At 51.0% G+C, this 26264-nt stretch overlaps 1 protein-coding gene across 1 annotated transcript; it reads left to right on the plus strand.

Annotated features, from left to right (window-relative positions):
- Nucleotides 1-1266: 1266 nt before the first annotated feature.
- On the plus strand, nt 1267-26264 carry Prkcg (protein kinase C gamma). Its single transcript, XM_027431016.2, has 18 exons — nt 1267-1681; nt 2022-2053; nt 3008-3090; nt 8100-8211; nt 8369-8500; nt 10167-10323; nt 11710-11844; nt 12153-12240; nt 12539-12568; nt 15740-15892; nt 16613-16801; nt 20375-20466; nt 20552-20614; nt 21768-21906; nt 23704-23784; nt 24823-24930; nt 25770-25910; nt 26056-26264. The coding sequence occupies exons 1-18, from the start codon at nt 1512-1514 to the stop codon at nt 26242-26244; spliced, it is 2094 nt and encodes a 697-aa protein (XP_027286817.1). The 5' UTR covers nt 1267-1511; the 3' UTR covers nt 26245-26264.

Here is a 26264-nt window from a genome sequence, read left to right on the forward strand (position 1 = left end):
GATGCAGAGCCAAGAAAGACCCCCACAACCAGATATAGTCGTAGGGGGACGCCGAGGGGGTAGGCCCTCGGAGATGGAGATGGAAACACGGACTGGGAGATACAGTCCCGGGGAGACAGAGGAGGAGAAACCCCAGAGAGGGGGCCGGGCACGGGGACACACCGAGGAGGGTCCAGATGCCCCGGGAGACAGAGACGCGGGGAGCCGCCCAGCAGGGAGAGGTTCCCAGAGACAGTCACAGGGAAATGCGGAGCGGGGAGGGATCCCCAAAGACAACCAGGGTCAGAGGGCCAAAAAGAAACACCCCGAGTGGGTCAGGGAGGAAAGAGGCGCGGGGAAGGAGCGATGGGCAACTATTCAGGGCGAGCGTCCTCTAGCGACCGAAGGGGAGAAATACAAAAGTGACGGACATCGGGAAACGCTGAACTTAGCTGGCAGGGGTGAAACAGGGAACACAGTTTAGCAGGGAAAAGACCGGGAAAGGCAGGCAGATGGAGACGAAAACATTTCCAGTGCACCGTGTGCGGCGTGAGGAGAGACGCGAGCAAGAAAAGGAGAGAGGCAGAGAAGCGGGGAATAATGGGGAGAGAAAACAGAGGAGGGAAGAAAAGGGAGGAAAAGGAGCGACAGAGAGAGAGAGAGAGAGAGAGAGAGAGAGAGAGAGAGAGAGAGAGAGAGAGAGAGAGAGAGAGAGAGAGAGAGGAGAGACACACCCAGAGGGAGGCATAGCGGTAAATCCAGAGCTCAGAGAGCCGCAAAGAGCCCGCAGCATCACGGAGAGCGAGATGCTAGCTTCTCTGTTCATCCGGAAGTCCTCAGCACTGAACAAAATAAAAGTTTCTTGATTAAAGGACTAATATGACCATACACACACACACACACACACACACACACACACAGATCTGGCCCAGGTTCAAGAGCCTGACATGACCCACCCATGCAACCGAGTAGGGAGGAAGATGCGGGGGACCAGGATGACCGACTGGAATGTATTCAGGAGGAAGGGGGTGGACAAGGCTCAGAGGATGTCCCCTCCCTGCCTACGGCCTGCGGAATGGGTGTGTGCACGTGGAGGGGAGGGAGGGGCATCTTGTCTGGGGTTCTCGGGGCGGGGCAGGGCGGGGGGAGCTCCTTTAAGATGAAACCCCGCCCACTCGGTCGTCATGGCAACGCCTCTCCCCCCCACCCCACCCCTCCCACCCCCAGCTTCTACATTTCAGCAGGTGCCGGGAGCCGGAGCTCCCGCCGCCGCCGCCGCCGCCTCCCGTGCCTGCGGCTCCTCGGTGCCCCTACCTTCTGCTCTGACCCCACCCGCCCGCCTGCAACCCCCCTCGGTGGAGCCGGTGCCGGGGCGCTGCTTGCTGCCCTGCGCTGCTGCGCACCGCACCGTTAGGTGCCTCGCCCCTGCCCTTCCCATCTCTGAATCTGCCGAGTCCCCCCCTCTCCATCCCCGTCCACCTGTTTCCTCTGCAAAAGGGCCAGATCGTGGTCCCTGCTGCGTTCCTGGGGCCATGGCAGGTCTGGGCCCCGGCGGAGGCGACTCCGAGGGGGGACCCCGACCCCTGTTTTGCAGAAAGGGGGCGCTGAGGCAGAAGGTGGTGCACGAGGTGAAGAGCCACAAGTTCACCGCCCGTTTCTTCAAGCAGCCAACCTTCTGCAGTCACTGCACCGACTTCATCTGGTGAGGGGAGCGGGCTGGGGAGCGGGCTGGAGGGAGAGGGGACATGTCACACCCGGCCCGAGCGATTGAGATGGAGCGGAGGGGCTGCAGCCCCCACTCCTGGCGCTTAAGGATGCGCGGGTGAAGCCTGGGTTCCTGGGTCTGAGGGAAGAGGGGCTGGAAGCTGGATTCCAGGGTCCAGGGGCAAAGGAGCTGGGGCTAGAATTTCTGGGTTCTAGTAGGAGACTGAGCCTCACTCAGACACCTGGGTGAGGATGGGAAGCCGCAAACCTGGGTCTTGCAAAGGTGGGAGGGCCCTGGCACCCCCTTTGCACTGACCTTAGATCTTTGATTCTTCCAGGGGCATTGGAAAGCAGGGGCTGCAATGTCAAGGTAAGAGCTGGGACCTGGACTCCTGGGACCCCCGAGGGTGGAGGCTGGGACCTCACAGCTGAGGCGGCTGACACACGTGTTCTGTGGTCCCCAGAGAGGCGCGGGGGAGCCCTGGGCGGGGGGTGTGGCAGAGACACAGCCTGTGGTGGGGAGGAAACTCTGATGGCAGGGCCACCGCGGAGGTGGTGCTGGGGGCCCCTCCCTCGGCCGGCTCCAGGTGGGGACAGATATTTGGAGAATCTGTTTCCATGGGAACAGGGAGATTTGGAAAAGGGGAGCTGAAGGGGGGAAGGGGCTCTGAGATGCAAAGTCAGAGCTACCCCTCCCCAGACTGCCGTTGCTATGACAACACCATCCATCCTGAAGCAGGGGCAGGCCGGGTGGGGTCACTAATGGGCGGGTGGGGGCCGGGCGAGGGGGGCGAGTCCTAAAACACCAGCTGCCACTTGGCTGAGAACAGAGTGACTCAGAGTGGGGGGCGGGCCGAAGCAGCACCCCCAGACCCACTTCTGTTCAAGTTGCTGCTCTCTGCTACGTCTAAGGATATTTCTGTTGTTTCTCTTCAAAAACCCGTCTCTCTCTCTCTCTCTCTCTCTCTCTCTCTCTCTCTCTCTCTGTCTGTCTGGCTGGCTGTCTCTCTCTGTGTGTATGTGTGTGTTTGTGCGTTCGCACACGTGTTCACATTGGGGGTCTGTGTCACTGTTTCTCTGTCTCTTGTCTTCCTTCAAGTCTATCTCTTGGGGTTCTGGGTTCTCCTGCTCTCTGTCTGTCTGTCTGACTGTCTGTCTCCGTGTGGCTCTTGGTCTGGGTCTCTCCTCTGATTTTCTCTCCACTGGACTCTCTGTGTGGGAATTCCTCTTTCTGTGGTTTTCTCTGGGCTGGAATGTCTGGCTCTGATTTCTTGTCTACTGGGGTCTCTCCTTGCTTCTGTGTCTCTTGCCTTCTCATCTTCAGTCTGCAGCTTTGTGGTTCACCGCCGATGCCACGAATTTGTGACCTTCGAGTGTCCAGGCGCTGGAAAGGGGCCCCAGACGGACGTGAGTGCCCAGACACCTGGTTCTTCCTCCTCAGGCCATGTCCCCGCCCTCACCCCCTCGGCGTCCGTCCCAATTTCTCTTGCTATTTTTAAGGCTGGGAGGGGAGGGGGGCTGGAGAGATAGGGGGAGCTATTCTGGCCCAGATTCCTTGCCCTTGGCCTGAAAAGGGGGACTGAGAAGGGGCCTGGAAGAGGCTGGGGACACAGGTGAGGGGACAGAAAGGAAGCAGGGGTTGAAGGGGTCAAAAGTCATCATTGGAAGGATGAAGTTGCCATCAGGAGAGAGAGAGAGAGAGAGAGAGAGAGAGAGAGAGAGAGAGAGAGAGAGAGTTATCAGTGCCAGTACCGAAATAGTAAAATAGAGAGAATTTCACAAGATGGACAGAGATGCAGGAAAAGTTCAAAGCCAAGTGTCAGGACACAAGCCAGGTACCTAGCCCGGAAGAGGTGGATTAGAGGCAGAGAAGGATCTGGAGCTGAAGGCCAACTTTGTCTACATAGCAAGTTCCAAACAAGCCTGGGTTATAGCGGCCCTATCTTCAGGGTGTGTGGAATAGGAAGAGATAGAGATAAAAGACCTTTAGATGTTCAGAGAGGCTCAGAGAGACCCCACAGTGCACAGACACCATGCAGGCACACACACACACACGAATGCACTTAGATCCACAGCCTCCTCGCCCAGTCCTCTGCACAGCAGGGGCTGATGGGCACAGTCAGCCCTGGGCACTGGTTTCCTTTCCCCTCCTTCCCTTTCTCATCAAGCCTCTGATTCTTCCCCTGTAAAATGGGGCTGTAGCCTGGCAGTGACCAGTGCAACCGCCTATGGGAATGGAGACGTTTTCTTTCTATCGTTGCTGTCAGCAGCACGAAGCTGGCATGAAACAGGAATGCACTGAGGAACAGAAACCTTAACTCCCTGTTACTTCGACTGCTTTAGATTTGAGCAGCTACGTTGCTGAACGGGGTGGCGTAAATCTAGACATTTCCAGTCTTATGATAGCAGACCAACTGAGATTGTTTCTTCCCAGAGTTCGATTCATAGGAAGGGAGGATAGTAATCGGGATGGAAGATAGCTGAGACAGGAGGGTCCTGAGTTCAAGACCAGACTGGGCTAAAAGGCGAGACACTGTCCCGAAGAAAAGGCAAAAGGAAAGATCCATAGAGGCTCACGAGGCACCTGCCTGCTTGGCGTGTGAAGAAAACAGAAATTTTCATAGGGATGTGGTTACATTGAGCACATATTGAGCACCACTGTGTACCAGGGCCAGGGTATGTTGTTGACAGCCTGTGCACCTGCTTGCCTCCTACGCTGGCTGTGTTTTATGAGGTCCTGATTACATACATACTCAACAACCATTTTACAGCCACTGTAGGCTGGAAACCGTGTAATTGCTCATAAGATTATATTAGTTGCTTCTTCTTCTCCTGCTCCCATCTGAGCAGAGACTCTTGAACTGGAACACATGATCGGAATGCCACCCCCTGTGTGAAATGACGAATTAGCTCTTGCAGTTTATCTTTCTTAAAAAAATTTAAATACATTTTAAAGTCTTTTCTGTTCCCTAGGGAAGAGAGCAAAAAAAGTCTTTTTTGTTGTTGCTGTTTCTTTCAGAGGTCTTGTTTTTGCTGTTTTCTTTGAAACAGCATCTCACTCTATAGCCCTGGATGGCCAGGAACTTGCTATGTAGACCAGGCTGGCCACATAGAGACCCATTAGCCTCTGCCACGACAGTGCTGGGATTAAGAGTATGCACCACCATGCCCCGTGTTTCTCTGGGGTTTTTGTTGTTTGTTTGTTTTTTAGACAGAGTCTCTCTGTGTAGCCCAGGCTGCCCTCAAATCCCCTATTCTACTGAGGACTAAGTCTCCCAAATCCTGAGATGATAGGAAACAGCTGGCTTAATTTCTTAACAGTGTATCTTAAATTCTCAGGCTATAAAGGGAGGTGAGAATTGGGCCTATCTATGGGGTCATTTCCCAGTCTCAGTTGAGTCAAACGCTTGGGATAGTATCTGAAACATAGTAAGTAAAATATTGGATCATCAAGATGGCTCAGCTGCCAAAGGCATTTGCTGCCAAGGCTGATAACCTGAATTTCATCCCTAGGACCCACACAGTGGAAGAAGAGAATGGGCTCATGCAAGTTGTCCTCTGACCTCCACGTGTGTCCCAACATACACACACACACACACACACACACACACACACACACACAGAGAGAGAGAGAGAGAGAGAGAGAGAGAGAGAGAGAGAGAGTTCAAAGCAGAACAGTGGGGACTGGAGAGGTGGCTCAGTGATTAAGAGCACTTGTTGCCCTTGTAAAGGACACAGGTTCAGCTCCAAGCATCCACATGGTGGCTCACACCCACCCAGTTCTAGGGCACCAAATGCCCTCTTCTGATCTCTATGGACACCAGGCACATACATGGTGCACATACATACATACAGGTAAAACACTCATTCACATAAAATAATAAACCTAAAAATGTAAAGATGGAAGTCTCACTAAAATAAATGAAAGTTCAGGAGTACCTTAATTTTCCTCCCTTCAACCTAATTCTTCCAATGTTTGTTCAGAGAACGATAAATCTGAGGCTGGGGCTATAGCTCAGGTGGCAGAGTATCTACCTAGTAGCCCTGGGCTCCGTCCCTAGCACTGTGTCAACTGGCCATGGTGATGGACCGCTTGAATCTCAGTGGCAGAGGCAGGAGGATCAGGATTTCAAGAACCACCCTGAATTATGCAGCAATAAGTTCCAAGCCAGCCTGCTAAAAAGAAGAAAAGAAAAAATGGGGGAAGAGGGATGGAGGCAGGCAGGCAGGCAGGCAGGCAGGCAGGCAGGAAGGAAGGCAGGAAGGAAGGCAGGAAGGAAGGAAGGAAGGAAGGAAGGAAGGAAGGAAGGAAGGAAGGGGTGAGAGGAGGAATAGAGACGGGATGAAGAAAGGGAGGAAAAAGTGAGGAAAAAGAGAAACAATTTTCTAAGAATGAGACATTACCCTGCATGGTGGAGTGTGGGTGGAGAAGGTACTGGCTGATGTCCTAAATTCCTGCATTTAATGTCGCTTTAAGACAGGGAAAGAATATTTATTTCTATTTGACAGAAGAGGATGCTGGGGCTCAAAAGTAGGAACTGATTTGCTCAAAAAAAAAAAAAAAATCACACCTCTGGGAAGTGACCTGGCTGTTATTTGAACTCAGAGCTCTTCGGGGCCAGCAATAAAACCCTCCTAATAACCACAGCACCACAATAACCGCTGTCAGACCAGCAGCAGAGGGCACGTCCCACATACTAAGTTCTGCTGTGAGCCTCCCGTTAATCTAGCCAGGCCCTCTGGTGCCTGCTGTTAGTAACTCGTGTCTGAGGGCAGCCTGGGGCTAAGGGTGGCTCGCAGGTCCTTGGAGAGCAAGCTGGGGGAGGTATGGACACAGGGAGGATCCTGGGAGCCCTCACCTTCATGCTCTGGCCAAATGACACTTTGTAAACAAGACCTCCCTTGAGACTCCAGCTTAGGTTTTCCTCCTCGTGGCCCTCCTCTTTTTCTTCTTCCTTCCCTTTTTCTTCCTCCCACATTTCTCTCTCTCTCTCTCTCTCTCTCTCTCTCTCTCTCTCTCTCTCTCTCTACTTTCTTTCCCCTTTCTCCTTCCTGCTCCTCCGTTCCCTCCTCCTCCTCCTCTTCCTCCTCTGTCTCCCCCACTCTCATTTTCTCTCTCTTCTTCCTCCTTCCCTTCTGTCCTCCTCATTCTCCTCTCTTTCCTCCCCCCTTCTTGTCTTCTCCTCCTCCTCTTCTCCCTCCTCCTCCTCCACCTGTTCCCCCTCCTCCCCTGCCTTCTCTTTCTTTCCAGCCCTCCCTTCTTTTTGAAATACCGGGATCAAACCCAGACCCTCTTGGATACCAGACAAGTGCTCTATCCCCGGGCAACACGCTCAGCTCCGTTAAATTTTTTAGACGGGGTATCACTAAGTTACCCAAGCTGACTTTGAATTCTCTGTGTAGCTCAGGCTAGCCCTGAATTTCTGATCCACTTCTCTCAGCTTTGAGAACAGCTAGAATGACAGGTTTGCACCGCCAGGCTTCTGATGGTCCCCACCCTTGCTTCATTTCCCTGAAAAGCAGCTATGGCCATTTGTCTTACCATATCATTTATTTATTATTTACTGTGTTTGCTATTCTGTCTTCCTCCACTAGAAAGAAAACTGTCAGGTGACTGAGGGTTTTCGTTTTTTGTTCTGGTTTTGGAGCTAGGGTCTTGAAGTTGCCCTGCAACCACCAGGATGCCGATCTTGAATTCCTGACGCTCCCTCATGCACAACCACACCCAGTTTATGGGGTGTTGGGGGTTAGAGGATTCCACGAATGCCAGACAGGCATTTTTATAGAGCCCCATCTCCAGTCCCTCCACGTGACCGACTTCTAATTGTATTTATTCAGTGCTGGGTTTGGTACACAGCAGGATCTCCGCGAATTTGTGTAGACTGTAAGGAGTAAGACAGAGCAGAGAGCTGCCAGACAGAGAGGCCAAAGGAACAAAACGGAAGGGTTTTCTCTCTGGCTGGGGACACTTCTCTGTTGGTAGTTCTGTGCCAAACTTGGTGGTCCATGCCTAAACTCTCAGTTTGAGGATGGAGAATCAGGAGTTCAAGGTCATCCTCTACTCCATATTGTTTAAGGCCAGCCTGGACTAAACGAAAGCCCGACTCATAGCCTAAAAATAAAAACAAAAAAATTCCAAGGCTGGAGAGTTGGCAAAGCAGTTTATAACACTTGCTGCGCTGCCAGAAGATCTGAGCTACCGTTCCCAACACCCCATGTCGGGGAAAGTTCACACTTCCTGTAAATCCAGCTCCAGGGGAGCATGTCGCCCTCTGCTGACCTCCACCTGCTTTTGCACTCACGTGCAGGCATGCATACGCAATAATAATAATAATAACCATCTTTAAAATCACCTCTCAAGGTTTTATGACCCTCCCTCAACTCTTTATCGCTAATGACTCTTCTCTGCTCCCCAGGACCCTCGCAACAAGCACAAGTTCCGCCTGCACAGCTACAGCAGCCCCACCTTCTGCGACCATTGCGGGTCCCTCCTCTACGGGCTGGTGCACCAGGGCATGAAATGTTCCTGTGAGTGTGCCCGGAAGGATGTCTGTTGCCCCCGCCCGGATAGGGCACTAGAGGGCGCGCCTTCTTCAACCACAATGCATTGTCTGGGGTTGAGGGGTTAACGTGGGAATGGTGAGAGCCTGGGCCTGCAATGCTATCTCCAGTTTCATCCCTCCAGGTTGCGAGATGAACGTGCACCGGCGCTGTGTGCGCAGCGTTCCCTCGCTGTGTGGTGTGGACCATACAGAGCGCCGCGGACGTCTGCAACTGGAAATCCGGGCCCCCACGTCAGATGAGATCCACATCACCGGTGAGGCCACGGCTCCTCACTAGCCACGAACCCAACCTGGAGCTGAGGCTGGCTGAACTCACCCAGGGTGTTCTATGCTGGGTGCCAGGATGCGGCACACAACCCCACAGACCACCATCCACATCCCTGGCCACATCCGCACAGGGCTCCATCTATCTAGCTGAAGACCTGCCTTCAGTCTTAGTCTTCTGGCTGTGATCTCATGTAGCCCAGGCTGTCCTCAAACTAGATATGTAGCAGAGGCTAGTCTCTAACTTGTGGCCTGCACGACTATACTTCCCAAATGCTGGGTTTACAGACATGCAACACCATGACAGGTTTTTTTGGTGTGTGTGTGTGTGTGTGTGTGTGTGTGTGTGTGTGTGTGTGTGTGTGTGTTAGTGTTGGGGATTGAGACGACTAGTCAAGCACTCTATCTCTGAGCTATATGCCCCACCCCATCCCAGATTTCCAGTTAGTGGCAGTTTAGAGGGTGGGATGAGAGGCAAGATCTGACTTACCCAGCAGAGTCCGACTCCAGACTCTTGAGTCCTAGTGGAAGAAATACACTGATTTCTGGGCACAGGCTCCAGGCAACAGGTCTTTTTCTTTCTTTTTGTTTTTTTGTTTTTCGAGACAGGGTTTCTCTGTGTAGCTTTGGAACCCATCCTGGCGCTCGCTCTGTATATCAGGCTGGCTTCGAACTCACAGAGATCCGCCTGCCTCTGCCTCCCGAGTGCTGGGATTAAAGGTGTGCACTACCAACACCCGGCTCAGGCAACAGGTCTTATGTCCTGGATATAGGTGGTAGAAAGATAAGTCACAGAGAAAGGAGACTGACTTTGAATTCTTTTTTTTTTAATATTGTTTTTTTAAAGATTTTATTTATTAGGTATACAACATTCTGCTTCCATGCATATCTGCACACCAGAAGAGGGCACCAGGTCTCATAACAGATGGTTGTGAGCCACCATGTGGTTGCTGGGAATTAAACTCAGGAACTCTGGAAGAGCAATCAGTGCTCTTAACCTCTGAGCCATCTCTCCAGCCCCTTAATATTGTTTTTAGTTGTGTTTATTTTCTCTGTGTGAGTGTTTTGCCAGAATGAGCATCATGTGTGTACCTGGTTCCCAAGGGGGTCAAAAGAGGATGTCAGATACCCTGGAACTAAAGATGATTGTGAACCACTGTGGAGGTGCTTGGAATCAAACTTAGACTTTCTGTAAAATGACAAGTATTCTTAATGACTGAGCCATCTCTCCAGCCTCTTTATTACTTTTAAACAGTTATCTGCTGGTTGGTGGTAACTCACACCTTTAACTCCAGCACTTGGGAGGCAGAAGCAGGTGGATCTCTGTGAGTTCGAGGCCAGCCTGGTCTACAGAACTAGTTCCAGGACAACCAGGGTTACACAGAGAAACCCTGCCACAAAAAACATGTGTGTGGGCATGCATGTGTGCGTGTATGCACTTGGGTGTTACAGCGAATATATGAAGGTCAGAAGACAACCTACAGAATTCATTTTTTCCTGCCACATTAGATCAGCAGGATCGGTGACAGCCACCTTTACCATTTGAGCCATGTTGCTGGCTGTGATCCTGAATTCCTGATGACTGGCTGTGGGAGGGTTGGGAGCTATTTCTTGGATCTCTAACTCAAGTTATCCTTCCTTGCCCTCTACCTTCAGTTGGCGAGGCTCGTAACCTCATTCCTATGGACCCCAATGGTCTGTCTGATCCCTACGTGAAACTGAAGCTCATCCCAGACCCTCGGAACCTGACGAAACAGAAGACGAGGACCGTGAAAGCCACACTGAATCCCGTGTGGAACGAGACCTTCGTGTTGTGAGCTCTGGGGCTGTGATGGCTGGCGGAGAAGCATCCGAGGGTCCTAGTAGCCCACACAACCCCACAGTGCTTGGGGGCAGGGTATTAGGATAGAGGCGATCTCTAATAAGAGACAGGAGAAGGTGGGGGCAGGAATGGAACGGTGGAGAAAGAGATGGGCATTCAGGAGCTGAGAGCCGGGTCTCTGGGGATTTATTCCCCAACCCCAGTGCCCTATATGTCACAGCGAGGAGATCAGAGGAGAGACAGAGAGTGAGGAGGACAGGTCTCTCAAGAAGCAGCAGAGGGGCTGGAGAGATGACTCAGTACTGAAGCATGGGTACCGCTCTTGCCCGGGACCTGGAATCTCAGCCCCTGTTATTCACAGCCACCTGTAATCCCATTTCCAAGGGACCTGATGTCCTCTTGTGGCCTATACAGGCACCCGGCACACACGTGGTGCATAGACATATGCCAGAAAAATGCTCACACATATACAGAATATTTAAATTGTTAAGAAAGCGGTCAGAGGAAGAAGGGACAGGGTGATGGACACACAGGTGCTCGGACAGGCGGTCATAATGAGAACAGAAAAAAAAGGGGGGGGGCGGGGAAGAGGACCAGAGAAGAGTCCAAAGGAGGAAAAAGGAAAAGAAGTGGGGTGTTGCAGCAAGAGAAGGACTGAGGGACAGACAGACAGACAGACAGAAGCAATTAGTTAGGTCGACAAAACCAACGAGAGGCTGGGCGGACTTGGGCATGCCTATGATGGCAGTAACTTGGGGGCTGACGCAAGTTCAAAGCTAGCCCGGGCTACATGGAGAGACCTTGTTTCAAACAAACAAAAAAAACCCAAAGAAAGAAGTACAAGGAGGGGGTAAGCGAGGAAGAGAGGAGGGGATGAGGAAAGAAAGAGGAGAGGAGGACCGTGGGGGAGTGACAAGGACAGGAAGGGAAGCCGGGACACGAGGACTAAGACCGAGAGGAGGTGCACAGAAACTCAGATTAAAGAGAGAAAAGGGCGGGGCGTAGGTGGCGCACGCCTTTAATCCCAGCGCTAGGGAGGCAGAGGCAGGTGGATCTCTGTGAGTTCGAGGCCAGCCTGGTCTCCAGAGCGAGTGCCAGGATAGGCTCCAAAGCTACACAGGGAAACCCTGTCTCAAAAACCAATAAAATAAAATAGAGAAAAGGACCAGGGAACTGATGGGAAGGGACTAAGAATCTGGGGAGGAACGGATACAGCTTGTGATAGCTGTGTTTATGTGGCTATCCCCCCGTGACTGCCCCAGTTGCACAGTGGGGAGACTCTCTGAGGGTCAGGGGTGGGAAAGCCTCCGGGGCCTGGGGTGAGGAAGTGGGGAGCCGTGACTTCAGCTCCTCCCTCTTCTCCCACCCTTCCCGCAGCAACCTGAAGCCAGGGGATGTGGAACGCAGGCTCAGTGTGGAGGTTTGGGACTGGGACAGGACATCCCGAAACGACTTTATGGGCGCAATGTCCTTTGGCGTCTCGGAGCTCCTCAAGGCCCCTGTGGATGGATGGTGAGCACCAGGGTTGGGCTGGCGGTGCACCCGGGTGTCACCTTCGCCCTCCATATGTGGGCTCTCTTTTAGGCCACCATCTTTCCCCCCTTTATCTTCCAGCATAGCTCCTCCCCTTTCTCCTCCTCCTCTTCCTCCTCTTCTCTCCTCTCCTTCCCCCCCTCTCTCCGTATCTCACTCTTTCTCTCTCTCCATCTCTGTGTCCGTCTTTCTGTGTCACTTACCTCCCTTTGGATGTCTTTGCCTCTCCCATGGGTGCCCTGCTTCCCTGTATCCCTGCCCGGCCCTGGTCTCCGTCTGTATGTCAGGTACAAGTTACTGAACCAGGAGGAGGGCGAGTATTACAATGTACCGGTGGCCGATGCTGACAACTGCAGCCTCCTCCAGAAGTTTGAGGTACCCTGACTGACTGACTGACTGGCTTCCCCCAGGGGAGCCCAGCCCAGCCTCCCCAAGTTCAGAGCTGGCTTTGCCCACTATCCCTGATATACCACTGGTACTGGGACTACAATTCCCAGAAGACTCCAGGGCTCCTTCCTCAATTCTTCTTAGGGGTCTAGGCCGTAGTGTCTCATGGGAATTGTAGTTCTCCATCCCCATGGCTTTGGGGTATTAGGGGCCCTTGTGGGCCTTTGCTCTAGGGCAATTATCTACTTCTCAAGGGGTCCTGACTGTGGTTTTTCTTCTCCTCCAGGCTTGTAATTACCCCTTGGAATTGTATGAGGTGAGTGTCGTTCAGACATCTTTGGGCCTCTCTCTCTCTCTCTCTCTCTCTCTCTCTCTCTGATTTCCTGTCTTCAATTCTGGACACCTAAGTTGAGCACTACGTTGTGTTTGTTGAATCAGTGACTACATGAGACACGGCCACTGTCATAGGTATTTGAGTTCAATTATAGGTAGCACAGGGAACCTCAAAGGCCTGCGGGAGGCATCTGTCTACCCTGAAGAGTGAACAGTGAAGGCTTCTCCTTGAATTGGATCTTGAGCTTTGCTGTCTGTCTGTGGTCAGGACACCATCCTCTCCACTCACTTGCTCGCCCATTGAACACTGTTTTCCCAAAGCATGGTGCCGGTGGTATAGAACCAGGCCATTCCCCAGGGTTCCTCTCTAATAAAGGAGGCAGCCTGAGAACAGGAATGTATTTGATGGTGGAAATAGCTTCAGGCACCAGGGAGCCAGCTCAGCCCCAGAGTCAGGACAACTTCCAGCGTGTAGATGGGAGGAAGGAGCGAAGAACACAGGAAGGGGGGCAGGAAGACTGTTTACCCCCTTTGCTGTTTCAAAAAAAAATATTTAGCCCATCTCTGTGTACAAGGCAAGGGTCTAGTCACTGAGAAGACTAAACAGTCTCTCTTGGTACAACTCCTCCATGATGTAAGACATGACATCTGGCCTGGTAGTGCAGGACAGCCATCCCAGCTACTCTGAAGGCCGAGGCAGGAAGATCACAAATTTATGGCTTGCCATCTACAGAATGAGTTCAAGAGCAGCCTGAGCTATGGGGTGAATTCAGTAGCCAGGGCAACTTAGTGAGGCCCTGTCTCAAAATGGAAAGTAAAAAAAAAAGGGGGGGATGTTGAAATTATAGCTTGTCCGTTGACTTATTTTCTAGAATCCCCCAGTGAGGGGCTGGGGTTGTGGCTCTGTGGTAGAGCCCCTGCCTAGAATCTCCCAGTGAAGGGCTGGGGGTGTGGCTCTGTGGTAGAGCCCCTGCCTAGAATCCCCCAGTAAGGGACTGAGATATGCTAAGAGGTAGAGCACCTTCCTAGAATCCATAAACCCCCCTATTCAGCCCTCTTATTACTGAAAAAAAAAAAGGTAAAAGTGCATGACAGTATGTTAGGAAGTTATGAGCGATAAGGAAAACAATGAGCGTTGGGTAGCATTGGGAATTCTGCTGGTAATACTGCAATCTTCTTTGTGAAGCACTGGGGATTCTGCTGATAATAATGTGAGCTTGCACTAAGAAGGCTTCCTGGAGAAAGGGACTGTTGGGCAAAGATGTAAAGAAAGCAAGACAATGAGTGAGCATCCCCAGAGAAGGACCTTGTAACAGAGGGAGGGGCATGTGTGAGCCCCTGAGGTAGGAGCCAGATAGGAGGTCTGAGAGCAACATGGAGGGTGAAGTTAGATCAAGGGGTGTGGGGGAAAAAAGGAGATGGCATCAAAGAGGATGCCTGTCATCCCTCAAGAGGGTGTCTGTTTCCATGCCTAGCAAGAAGGGAGGGTTCTGTGCAGAGCTGTGTTGTATCCTGAGATCATTTGGATATTAAACGGGGCATGGTGGGAATTATATCTATCACACTTATGTTGTAGATGAGATTATGAAGAGAACCCCCTTGGTGACTGGGTGACTGGGTCACAGATACAGAGGGTCAGACTGTCCTTTTGCTGCACAAGAACACATGCTGTAATAAATGCTTCTTGAAGCCGGGTTGGATGGCTTGTATCTGTAATCCTAGCACTTGGGAAGTAGGGGCCGGCAGAGGCTGGTACACACACACACACACACACACACACACACAGACAACCCCCCCAAAAAACTCTGACTTTCTGTCTCTTCCTGTCTTTCTGTGTCCATCCATCCATCCATCCATCCATCTATCCATCCATCCCATATGCATAAATAAATATACACTTTTCCTTGCTCTGCTCTGCTCCTGGCACTTTGTCTTGGAGAACAAACAGGCCACTGTGTAGGATCTCCCAGGGAGTAAGCCAGCGGTTACACTAATGGAGAGATGCTAATTACTCAGGGCCACGCAGGAGCTGTCCATGGTAGCTAGGGGGGGCCTCAGGAGAGTCGTTTGACCCTGATAAAACCATCAGGAGACACCTGTGAAGGAGACGCTCGATTCTGGTCTAAAGGAGGAACAGTTTGCAGCAGATGGGACAGGACAGCCTTCAGGAAGACTCGGTGTCACCTCCCAAGGCCTTGAGGGAAGACAGAGGACTAGGTGAATGAGGCCAGGGTTTGTATCATGGAAGGAAAGGGAGGGGCGGAGAGAAGGATGCTCGGGACTGATCAGAGCCTGGTTTTGAAGCTGCAGGGAATAAAATCTTAATACACAGCAGCCGTTAGAGGCTTTGAAGGCAAAGGGAAGACATGACCTGATTTATTTATTTTTAAATTGCTCCTTCTGCCTGCAGAGCAGAGAGCATATCAGAAAGGATGGCAGCGGGTATAGAGAGACATGTGTGGCAACTGTTGCAGTTTAGTCATGGGACACCCCCCACCTCCCCCACACCCAGGCAGGAAAAGATGAGAACACTCCATGGATGAAAATTCAGTGTTGTCCTCAGACCCCTTGGGTCTTGTCTCAAGTCCAAGTTCTCAGGCCCCATCTCCAGAAAACCCGGGAATGAGACCCCACTGTTTGTTTTTTTGTTTGTTTGTTTGTTTTGTTTTGTTTTTGCTGATTCCTCAAGGAGCCCTGATTTAGAGGCTTTCAGGCACAAACCTATAACGTGGATTCTTTGGATCTGACTTGGTGTTAGTTAAATAATAGATCCACCGGGCTATGGAGAATCCCTCCCTCCTTCAATACTTCTCTCCCTTATTCTCTTTCTTAATTTTTTTTACCTTTGTCTCTCCTCCCTCCCTCCCTCTCTCTCCCTCCCTCTCTCTCTCTCTCTCTCTCATTTTCTGAGACAAGGTCTTGTAACCCAGACTGGTCCTTATACTCTTCATCCTTCTGCCTCAGTTTCCCTAGTGCTGGGGTTATAGACGGGCCTAGCCAGAGAAAGTGATTGAGCTAAACACAGAGTGGGGATAATGCCATTTCCTCTCCATTCTGTGTCTCTTGGTCCCTTTCATTTTGGGGTGCCGTGTCTCCTGGACATCTCCAGGTTCTGACTGCCTCTGGGTCTCTCTCTCTCTCTCCTTTCTCACAGAGAGTGCGGATGGGCCCCTCCTCCTCCCCCATCCCTTCCCCATCCCCCAGTCCCACGGACTCCAAGAGATGCTTCTTCAGTGCCACTCCGGGACGCCTGCATATCTCTGACTTCAGCTTCCTCATGGTTCTAGGGAAAGGCAGTTTTGGGAAGGTTAGATTCCTGGGGTTCTGCGGGAGGGGAAGAGGCCTGTAGAGAGGTTGGATTTCTACTCCGTAGGGGGGAAGTTTAGCTGGGAGACTAACTGGGCTCCTGAGTCCCTAAGCGGAGTTAGGTTAAGATTGGGTATCTGGGGGCTGGAGAGATGGCTCAGCGGTTGAGAGCACCGGCTGCTCTTGCAGAGGACCCGGGTTCAATTCCCAGCAACCACATGGTGGCTCACAGTCATCTGTAACTCCAGCTCCAGGGAATCCAACACCCTCACACAGACAGGCAGGCAAAACATCAACACACATTTTAAAAAGAAGATAGGGTATCTGGGTATTTCTGCTATAAATATAATCAATATTGGGTTGGTAAGGGCACTTGCCACCAAGATAACAAAGCAGATACAGGTGTTGGCAACCAAGGCAGACTACCTGAGTCCTAGTCTCAGGAATAGAATGGCATGTTAGAACTGACTCCCCCAAGTTGTCGCCGACTTCCGCACACTCACTGTGGCAGTCACACCCTTCCCCGTAACTAATAATTGTGATAAAAAAAATTCAATACGCCAGTACTTTCCTTGAGGGGAGTAAATGCAATTGCTGAACACCCGGTCCCCTGAGAGAGACAGAAGGGGCTCTGCTCCTGTCTTCCGTGTGAAGAGTGGTGCAGAGCCCTGCAGCACTGAGTGTCTCAAATGGGCTGGACCTTTTGGACATCTGTCTGTAGGTGATGCTGGCAGAGCGCAGAGGTTCCGATGAACTCTATGCCATCAAGATCCTGAAGAAAGATGTCATAGTGCAGGATGACGACGTGGACTGCACCCTTGTGGAGAAACGTGTCCTGGCACTGGGAGGCCGAGGTCCTGGAGGCCGGCCCCACTTCCTCACCCAGCTTCATTCCACCTTTCAGACACCGGTGAGGAAGGAGGGATGGGGGGTCAGGGTTTAGAAGGCCCAGTTCAAAGAAAGGCAAAAAGAACCTTGTGCTCTGAGGAGATACGACCGGGGCTGAGAGACGGCTCGGTGGGTAAGAGTGCTTGCTTCACAAGTGTGAGGGCCTGAGTTTGAATCCGGTCCTCACTTTAGAAGTCAGATATATCTGAGTGTTTCATAGCCTAAGCACTGGGGGCCAGAGACAAGTGGGTCCCAAGACCTCTCTGGTTAGTTAGGATTGTGGTTTTGGTTAGCTTCCAGCTCAGGGAAAGACCCTCCCTGTCTCTAGGCAGTAAGGAAGACACCATGACATCCACATGGAATGCATGGGCTCACACGCCCTCACACTCACACTCACAACCACACTTTGCCACATACAACTACAAACAAATCGTTAAAATGTATGATAAGGCTGGGGGTGGTGGTGCACATCTGACATCCCAGCACTCAGGAGACAGAGGCAGGTGGTCTTTGTGAGTTCGAGGCCAGCCTGGTCTCCAGAGCGAGTGCCAGGACAGCCAGGGCTACAAAGTGTGACACTGTCCCAATACAATAGAATAAAAGTAAACTAAATGGCCGAGTGGTCTGGAAGGATGATGGCTCAGTATTGAAGAAGGCAGAAGACCTGAGTTTGGTTGTTTGTCAAATGTGCAATGACTCATAACAACTTGTAACTCTAGCTCCAGGGGGATCTGATGTTTCTGGTCTCCGGGGATCCTTGTGCTCATATGCACAGACCTGCCCCCCCCCAAAAAAATACATGACTTAAAACGATATAAAAAGTAATTTTAGCCGGGCGTTTGTGGTGCACGCCTTTAATCCCAGCACTCTGGAGGCAGAGGCAGGTGGATCTCTGTGAGTTCAAGACCAGCCTGGTCTCCAGAGCGAGTGCCAGGTTAGGCTCCAAAGCTACACAGAGAAACCCTGTCTTGAAAAACCAAAAAAAAAAAAAAAAAATCAATTTTAAAGGTGAATGAATGAATGTGGTCTTGCAAGTGGGATCCACTTGGGATGGGGTGCTGGTGCCCGGCAGGGCGCGGCCGTAGGATGGGATCTGAGTGTGTGTGGCCAGGAAGTCTGTGGTTCCTATGAACTGCCTTTCCAATGCCTGCAGCCAGTGTTTCTGTGACTTCAAGGCCAGGAATGAGGTAGATGGGAATGTTTTCTTTCTTCTTCTCTTTCCTTGAGACAGGGTCTCAGGTAGTCCAGGTTGGTCTTGAACTTGCTCTGTATTGGAGGATGAGCCTGCTTATGCCGTACTGGGGATTGACCTAGGGCTTTGTGCGTGCTAGACAAGCGTTCAGCCCACCGGATTGTATCCCCAGCCCTTAGGGGTATCTTCTAATCGGACACGCCCAGAGTGATTGGGCTTCCAGGGTGAGCGCATCAGTTTTGGATTCTGAGCGAAGGATGAGCCATGAGAAGAGTGTTTCCCTGAGACTGCGGGATTGGAGAGGACGCTGGAATCCTCGTGGCATGGGGAGGGGTGACATCACTCTCCCTGGTCTCTGACCGAGTGTAGCGGCACATGTTTGTCACCCTGGCGTTTTGGGAGGCTGAGGCAGGAGGATTGCCATGAGCCTGGGCTTACCCTGGCCACGGAGCACAGGTCCTGTCAGTAATAACCAGGGCCTCGGGGATGGCTTAGTGGGGAGGAAACACTTGCTGTGTACATGTGCGGGTCTGAGTTTGAATTGCCGTCACCCATGTGAAAAGCCAGGTGCGGCTCTGTGAGCACCTGTCACACGAGCGCTGCAGGGTGGGGACGGAAGCAGTGTCACCGGGATTCTACTTGTTGTCACCCTAACTCTAGGTTCACTAACAGACCGCGTCTCAAGAGAGTAAGGCAAAGAGCTACTGAGGTGAACATGCTGTGTCCTCTGACCCCATACGTGCACACATGCACACACACACACACACACACACACACACACACACACACACGCACACACGCACACATATCACACATGTACATACACACATACACATGCATGCACACATGCATACACACATATGCATACATGCAAACATACATGCACAGACATTACATACATATACATACACATATACATATATACATACACATATGTATACATATACATACACACATATACATACACTTGAACATATGCATACATGCACACATATACACACATGTACATACACACATACACACGTATGCACACATATACATGCATGCAAATATACATGCATGCACACATGCATATACACATATGCATACATGCAAACATATACACGCATGCATCTACATACATGAACACATATACATACATGCAAACATACATACACTTGAAGATAAACATACACACACATATGCATACATTCACACATATACACACATGCACACATATACATACACACATACATACACAAACACATACATGTACACATATACATACATGCATACACCATCTACAATAAACAAAAACTAATAGCTGCAAATGAAACCTAATCATCTTTGGTCCAGACAGCCAGAATTACATGTGTGTGCTGATGTAGCGTGAGCGTCAGTGCCTGGATGTCGCTCCCGTTCTCTGGGCCTCTTAGAAAGTTGGGTCATTAGAGGAACAGATGGGGCTGAGCAGATTCTGAGCTACCAGGGTTAGAGTCTCGGAGCCTTCCTGCGTGTTTGTCCAGTTCCTCTGCATTACTGGACACGTGGATCGGCAGGTCTCCATGTCTGTCCCAGGTTGGCAGGGGAAAGAGCTGTGTTTCCTTTCTTCCCTCCCTCCGTCTCTCTCTCCATCTCTCTCTGTCTCTCTCTCCCCCTTTCTTTCTGTGAGCCACCATGTGATCACTGGGAATTGAACCCAGGTCCCCTGGAAGGGCAGCCAGTGCTCTTAACCCCCGAGCCTCACTCCAGGCCCTGACAGAAAGCGTCTGTTCTCAGATGGTTGTGGCAGACCACACCTGTAATCCCAGCACTTGGAAGTCAGAGGCAGGAGGATCACAGTCTGTCAAGTTTATCCTCAGTTATACAGTGAGTTCAAGGCCAGCTTGGGCTACACGAGACCTTCCTCCCTTCCTTGTTTGTTTGTTTGTTTTCGATACAGGACTTCTCCATTTTAGCCCTAGTCATCCTGGAACTCGCTCTGTAGACCAGGCTGGCCTCAAACTTACAGATTCATCTGCTTCTGCCTCCTAAGTGCTGAGATCAAAGGTGTGCACCACCGCTGGCGGAGACCTCGTCTTAGAAAGAAAGAAAGGAAGGAAGAAAAAAGGAAGGAGGGAAGGAAGGAAAGAAAGAAAGAAAGAGAAAGAAAGAAAGAAAGAAAGAAAGAAAGAAAGAAAGGCAGTTGTGGCCCAGTTCTTTACAGTTCTTTAATCCCAGCACTCGGGAGATAGAGGCAGGAGGATCTCTGTGAGCTCGAGGCCAACCTGGTCTCCAGAGTGAGTTCCAGGATAGGCTCCAAAGCTACACAGAGAAACCCTGTCTGGAAAACCCAAACCCAAACCAAACCAAAACAAAACAAACAAGCTTTTCTGTCCAGGTGTGCTGTGTCCCTGACACTAAGCCACCCCCACTCCCCCTCAGGACCGCCTCTATTTCGTGATGGAGTACGTGACCGGAGGCGATTTAATGTACCACATTCAGCAACTGGGCAAGTTTAAGGAGCCCCACGCAGCGTAAGTCTCAGCCCTGGCGCAGGGAGCGGGAGGCGGGAGGGGTGCTCTTGCCATTAACTCTCCAACTTCCCACGTGCTCCTCCAGATTCTACGCTGCGGAAATCGCGATCGGCCTCTTCTTCCTTCACAACCAGGGCATCATCTACAGGTCAGTAGCCCCAGCGCTTTCCCACCGAGGGGAGATAGGTCCCCTGAAGGGGATGATGGGATTTCAGCACACAGCTCCGGGTCGCTGATTGCTGGTTGCCTTGGGTTTTGGGTACCGTTGCTGTTCTAAAGTAGACCACAAGGGGGCTGGGAAGATTGTTCCGCAGTTAAGTTACTATGCTGCCCTTGCTTGCAGAGGACCGAAGTCAACTGCAGGTAACTCCAGCTCCAGGAGATGTGACGTCTTCTGTTTGTTTGCTTTTTTGAGACAGGGTTTCTCTGTGCAGCCCGGGCTGCCTTGGAACTCACTGTGTAGACCAGGCTGACCTCGAACTCACAGAGATCCGCTTACCTCTGCATCCTGAGTGCTGAGATTACAAGCAAAAGAGACCAGCCTGGTCTACAAGAGCTAGTTCCAGGACAGGCTCCAAAGCCACAGAGAAACCCTGTCTCGAACAACCAAACCAAATAAACAAACAAAAACCCCAAAACTAAACCAAAACAAAAGAGCGAGCCACCACCGCTTTGGCCATGACATTCTCTTTTGCACCCTGCCCCAGGCACCTGGACACCGACACACGGACACACACACACTTTTTGAACTTAAAAAACAACCAAGGGACACCGGGCAACACGCCTTTAATCGCAGCACTGGAGAGGCAGAGAGGCAGGCAGATATCTTTGAGTTCAAGGCCAGCCTGGTCTACAGAGCGAGTTCCAGGACACAGAGAAACCTTGTGTAGCCAAACAAAACCAACCAACTAAACAAACAAACAAAAAAAAAAAAAAAAAAAAAACAAGGGGAGATAAAGTTTGGTCTGTCTCACAGTTTCCATCACTGAGAAGTCAAGGCTGTTAACACCCACAGTTAAGAGTAGAGCACAATGAATTAATTCAGGAAGCTAGTGCTCAGCTTGTGTTTCCCATAAGCTTTCCTGCATAGGGAGTGGTGTCGCCCGCAGTAGACTAGGTCTGCCTTACTTCAAAGAAAGTAATCAAGGGTCCTCTGCAAACACGTCCACAGGCCAACCTGATCTAAACAACCCCTCACTGAGACTGTCTTCTTGGGAGGTAGTGGATTGCGTCAAGTTGACAGGAAGCACGAACCGTCACGCCGCTGATGTGCAATTCTCCATTGTACTCTCCTCCTCCAGGGACCTCAAGTTGGATAACGTGATGCTGGATGCTGAAGGCCACATCAAGATCACAGACTTTGGCATGTGTAAAGAGAATGTCTTCCCTGGGTCCACAACGCGAACATTCTGTGGGACCCCAGACTACATAGCACCCGAGGTAACCCTGAGCCTGCTGCTCGTAACAAGCACTCTTTCCACAGCCGTGTCAGCCCCAAATAAACACAAAGACGCTGTATTATTCATGAAACTGTTGGCCGGTGGCTTGGGCTTCTTATTGGCTAGCTCTGTCTTAATTTATTAACCCATAACTACTAATTTATGTATTTCTACATGGTCTCGGCTTACCGGAGAATGCCTTGTGCATCCTCTCTTCCCTGGGTTCACATCACGGACTCCTTTCTGCCTACACGTCTCAGAATTCTCTTCCGTCTGGTAGCCCCGCCTATCCTTCCTGCCTGGCCACTAGCCAAACAGTGCTTTATTCATTAACCAATAAGGAAACATATGTACAGAAAGGCAACCCCATCAGGCGCTATTGTCTAGTAGTCATAGCAGGCGAGGCTTGTCCCTGATTTGTGAGCACCTTGCCAGCCACCACCTATGGTAGTCTCCATCAGCGCCCTGAGCGGAGAGTCCCATATGCCGAGCGCTTTAAGTCAAGGAGCTGGTCACATTCATGTGACGAGCAGAAAACCATGAATTAGCACCTGCATTCTCTCCGACTTACCATTCATACACTTCAGGCTGTCCTGCCTAGGGAACGGTACCAGTCCCAGTGGGTTAGCTCTTCAAATGGGTAAAGCCAGAAGGAGTAGAGTCTGAGTAGCATCCAGGAGTAGGATCGGCTTGTAGGAGCGTGAGTAGAGCATGCACTCTTGCAAAGTGGAGAAGGTGGAGACTATTTCTAGTGTGTTTTGAGTGGGAAGGCCTGAGAACACTATGCCGGCTGTGAGGCTTTGTCTCTTCTTTATGCAGACTGGGTGGGGCTTACCCTTTAGTACAGAGTTGCTTGGCAGCTCATGGACAATGCGTTTGTTAAGGAAATCTTTCCATTTTTTCCTGTGTGTGTGTGTGTGTGACCTGACTCTTTCCTGAATGTCATTCTTCGACCGCCACACAGAAGCCATGATATGCATAGACTCCCCCCAGTAAATGAATAATGAAAACATTTTAAAAATAAGATTCAGCAAAAATAAAAATAAAAATAAGATTACTCTATATTTGTAGCATTCAAACAGAAGGTGAAATAGTCTATGTGGGTGGCACTTGTTCCTTGGCCCTTAGGCTTTGTTTGTTTGTTTTTTGAGACAGGGTTTCTCTGGGAAGCTCTGGCTGTCCTGGTTCTCACTTTGTAGACCAGGCTGACCTCAAACTCACATAGATCTGTCTGCCTCTGCCTCCTGAGTGCTGGGATCAAAGGCGTGCGCCACCATGCTTGACCTAGACAGGCTTTCAAATATTGAGTTTATTATTTGTGTAGGCATGTACACATTTGTCACAGTATGTATGTGGAGGTTAGAGAAGAACTTTCCAAAGTATGTCCTCTCCACATAAAAATAGTACTGTGTGTGTGAGTGTGTGCATGTCACTGTAGCCTTTATATACGACAGTAAAGGAAACTTGTAAGTATATAAACATTATTTCCTGGACTTTCCAAAGGGTGGAGCTCTTGCTAAAATATTCAGAGTAGAGAATATTTGTCTCAAAAACACTTGAAATGGGTCAGGATCCAGAGAAAGAGAGAGAGAGAGAGAGGCCGGAGGAGTCTTGCACATCTTAAAGAAGTTCACAGCCAGATACGGTGTCTTGTATCTGAATTCCTAGCACTCAGGAGGTGGAGGCAGGAGAGCAAAGTGTTCCAGGTCATCTTCCAATACGTAGTTCAAAGCTAGCCTGAACTACACGAGACCCTGTCTCAAAACAAGTCACTCTCTACCTTCTCTTCCTCTTTCAGATCATTGCCTATCAGCCGTATGGGAAGTCTGTTGACTGGTGGTCTTTTGGGGTCCTGCTATATGAGATGTTGGCAGGACAGGTAAGGGGAAGTGGGGAGGTGCTGGCTTGACTAATAGCCATATAGAGTGGATGTCCGTTTTTATGTCGCGTTATTCTTGAAGAAACAGGTGGTCCCTTTTAAAAGAAATAAGCTGATCTGCAGGGAAGCTGGAGGCGGGCAGGACAGCGCTGTCCACGGTCCTGAAACATTGTTGCAACCCTGTTGGTTTGGCTTTTGTTTCATGTTTTTTCTTGTGGACCACTTGGGGGGGTTTGCGGGGGACAGGGGTTTCTCTGTGTAACCGCGCTGGCTGTCCTGGAACTCAATTTGTATAACCAGGGCTGGCCTCAGAGAGATCCACTTGCCTCGCCTCCCCAGTGCTGGGATTAAAGGCATGTGCCACCACTGCCTGGATCCTGTGGACCTCTTTAGTGATCTGATGAACCACGTAAACAATCCCCAGAACAATGCGACGCACATGGGAAGGATGTCTTTAAATTCAAAAGATAACTGTGTGTGGTATTACATGCCCGTAACCCCAACACTTGGGAGGTGTGCGCATATGGGGATTAGAAGTTCAGGGTCGTCGTTGGCTACCTAGCCTGGGCTCCATGAGACCCTGTCTCAAAACAAACAGATAAGCAAGCAAGTGCACGAACCTTTTCTTCCCTTGGCCTTTCCCAACCACAGAAGGCTGAGCCACTTTCAGTGAGGGTAGTCGCCTCCACTCTTCCCTGCAGTCTGTCCTTCTCTGACTCTCTGTCTCTGTCTCTCTCTGCATGTCTCTCTCCTTCCCGCCTCTCTCATTAGAGAGCATATTGCATAATTAACACTCCGTTGATTTGCATAGCAGAAAAAGACAGGCAGACAGGAGAGACACACACAGAACTGGGGCGTGTGTGAGAGGCATTTGGAGATGAAGGTGGGATCGTTTTCTAGTCGTCATCCCCCCCCCAGGGCAGCCGTCCATAGGGGTGAGGCTGGGGATGCAGCAAGCTTCTGTTTGAAGCGGATAGTGAAGGGTTGCAGGCTTGGGAAAGGCAGCCTGTCACACTCTGACGTCATTCTCTTTTGTAGCCACCCTTTGATGGAGAAGACGAGGAGGAGCTGTTTCAAGCCATCATGGAACAAACGGTCACCTATCCCAAGTCACTCTCCCGGGAAGCTGTGGCCATCTGCAAGGGGGTGAGAGCCCCCACTCCCAGCTTCGTCAGACCCATACACCCCGGCTGCCATCTCTCTTAGAAAAAGTTTCCTATCACTCAAACCTCTTTGCAGCCATCTGCTGCGAAAGTCAGTTGAGCAATATTCTGTCATCCCAGACCAAGGGTGGCTTCTACCATCCTCTGCCACACCCATATCCTGGCATACTGCAGGAAATGCCAAAATGCCTTTGCAGAGCTGCGTGGGTCAGGCTACCTCCAATTCCTGGGACTTTTATTCTTTAGGGAATCTTGATGAGTCGCAAAACTGTAAGCTTCAATTTCTTCTTCCTCAGTTGGTGCAGAAGAAAGTGCCTGGCCTATAGGAGACCTTCTAATTTAGCTTTCCCCCAGCTATCTCTCCCTCTCTCTCCTTCCTCTCTCTCTCTCTCTCTCTCTCTCTCTCTCTCTCTCTCTCTCTCTCTCTCTCGTTTTTCAAGACAGGGTTTCTCTGTGAAACAAACCTGGCTGTCCTGGCACTCGCTCTGGAGACGAGGCTAGCCTTGAACTCACAGAGACCCGCCTGCCTCTGCCTCCCGAGTGCTGGGACTAAAGGCGTGCGCCACCAACGCCCGGTGATTTTTAAGGCATTTTAAATTGTAATTTTTAAAAATCTGTTCATTTTGTTTGTGCGAGCGCGCATGTGCGCACAAGCATGGCATAGCACACACGAGGAGTTCAGAGAACTATTTGAGGGAGTCATTTTCCCCCCTTCCATCTTGTGGGTCCTAGGGATCCAACTCGGGTCATCTATCGGGCGTGTCGGCAAGTGCCTTTACTCCCTGAGCTATCTGGCAGTCCCTCTTTGTGTGTCTTCCATAGTTCCTGACCAAGCACCCGGGAAAGCGCCTGGGCTCAGGGCCAGATGGTGAACCCACCATCCGGGCGCACGGCTTTTTCCGCTGGATCGACTGGGAGAGATTGGAGAGACTGGAGATTGCACCACCTTTCAGGCCACGTCCGGTCAGTTGCCCTCCCAGCAACTGGGGGTTGGGGCTCACGAGCTTCAATACCCCATGTGTGGAGGTCGGGGGGGGGGCCTTCATCAGAGACCACGGGTGTGTGCTTAGGTTCTGATTATCTGATTTTCCAACCCTTCCCCAAACAGTGTGGGCGCAGTGGAGAAAACTTTGACAAGTTCTTCACGCGGGCGGCGCCAGCATTGACCCCGCCAGACCGCCTGGTCCTAGCCAGCATCGACCAAGCGGATTTCCAGGGCTTTACCTATGTGAACCCGGACTTCGTGCACCCAGATGCCCGTAGCCCCACAAGCCCAGTGCCCGTGCCTGTCATGTAATCTCACCTGCCGCCGCTAGG

Source organism: Cricetulus griseus, chromosome 9 (assembly GCF_003668045.3).
Source record: "Cricetulus griseus strain 17A/GY chromosome 9, alternate assembly CriGri-PICRH-1.0, whole genome shotgun sequence".
In the NCBI taxonomy this organism is placed as follows: Eukaryota; Metazoa; Chordata; class Mammalia; order Rodentia; family Cricetidae; genus Cricetulus; species Cricetulus griseus.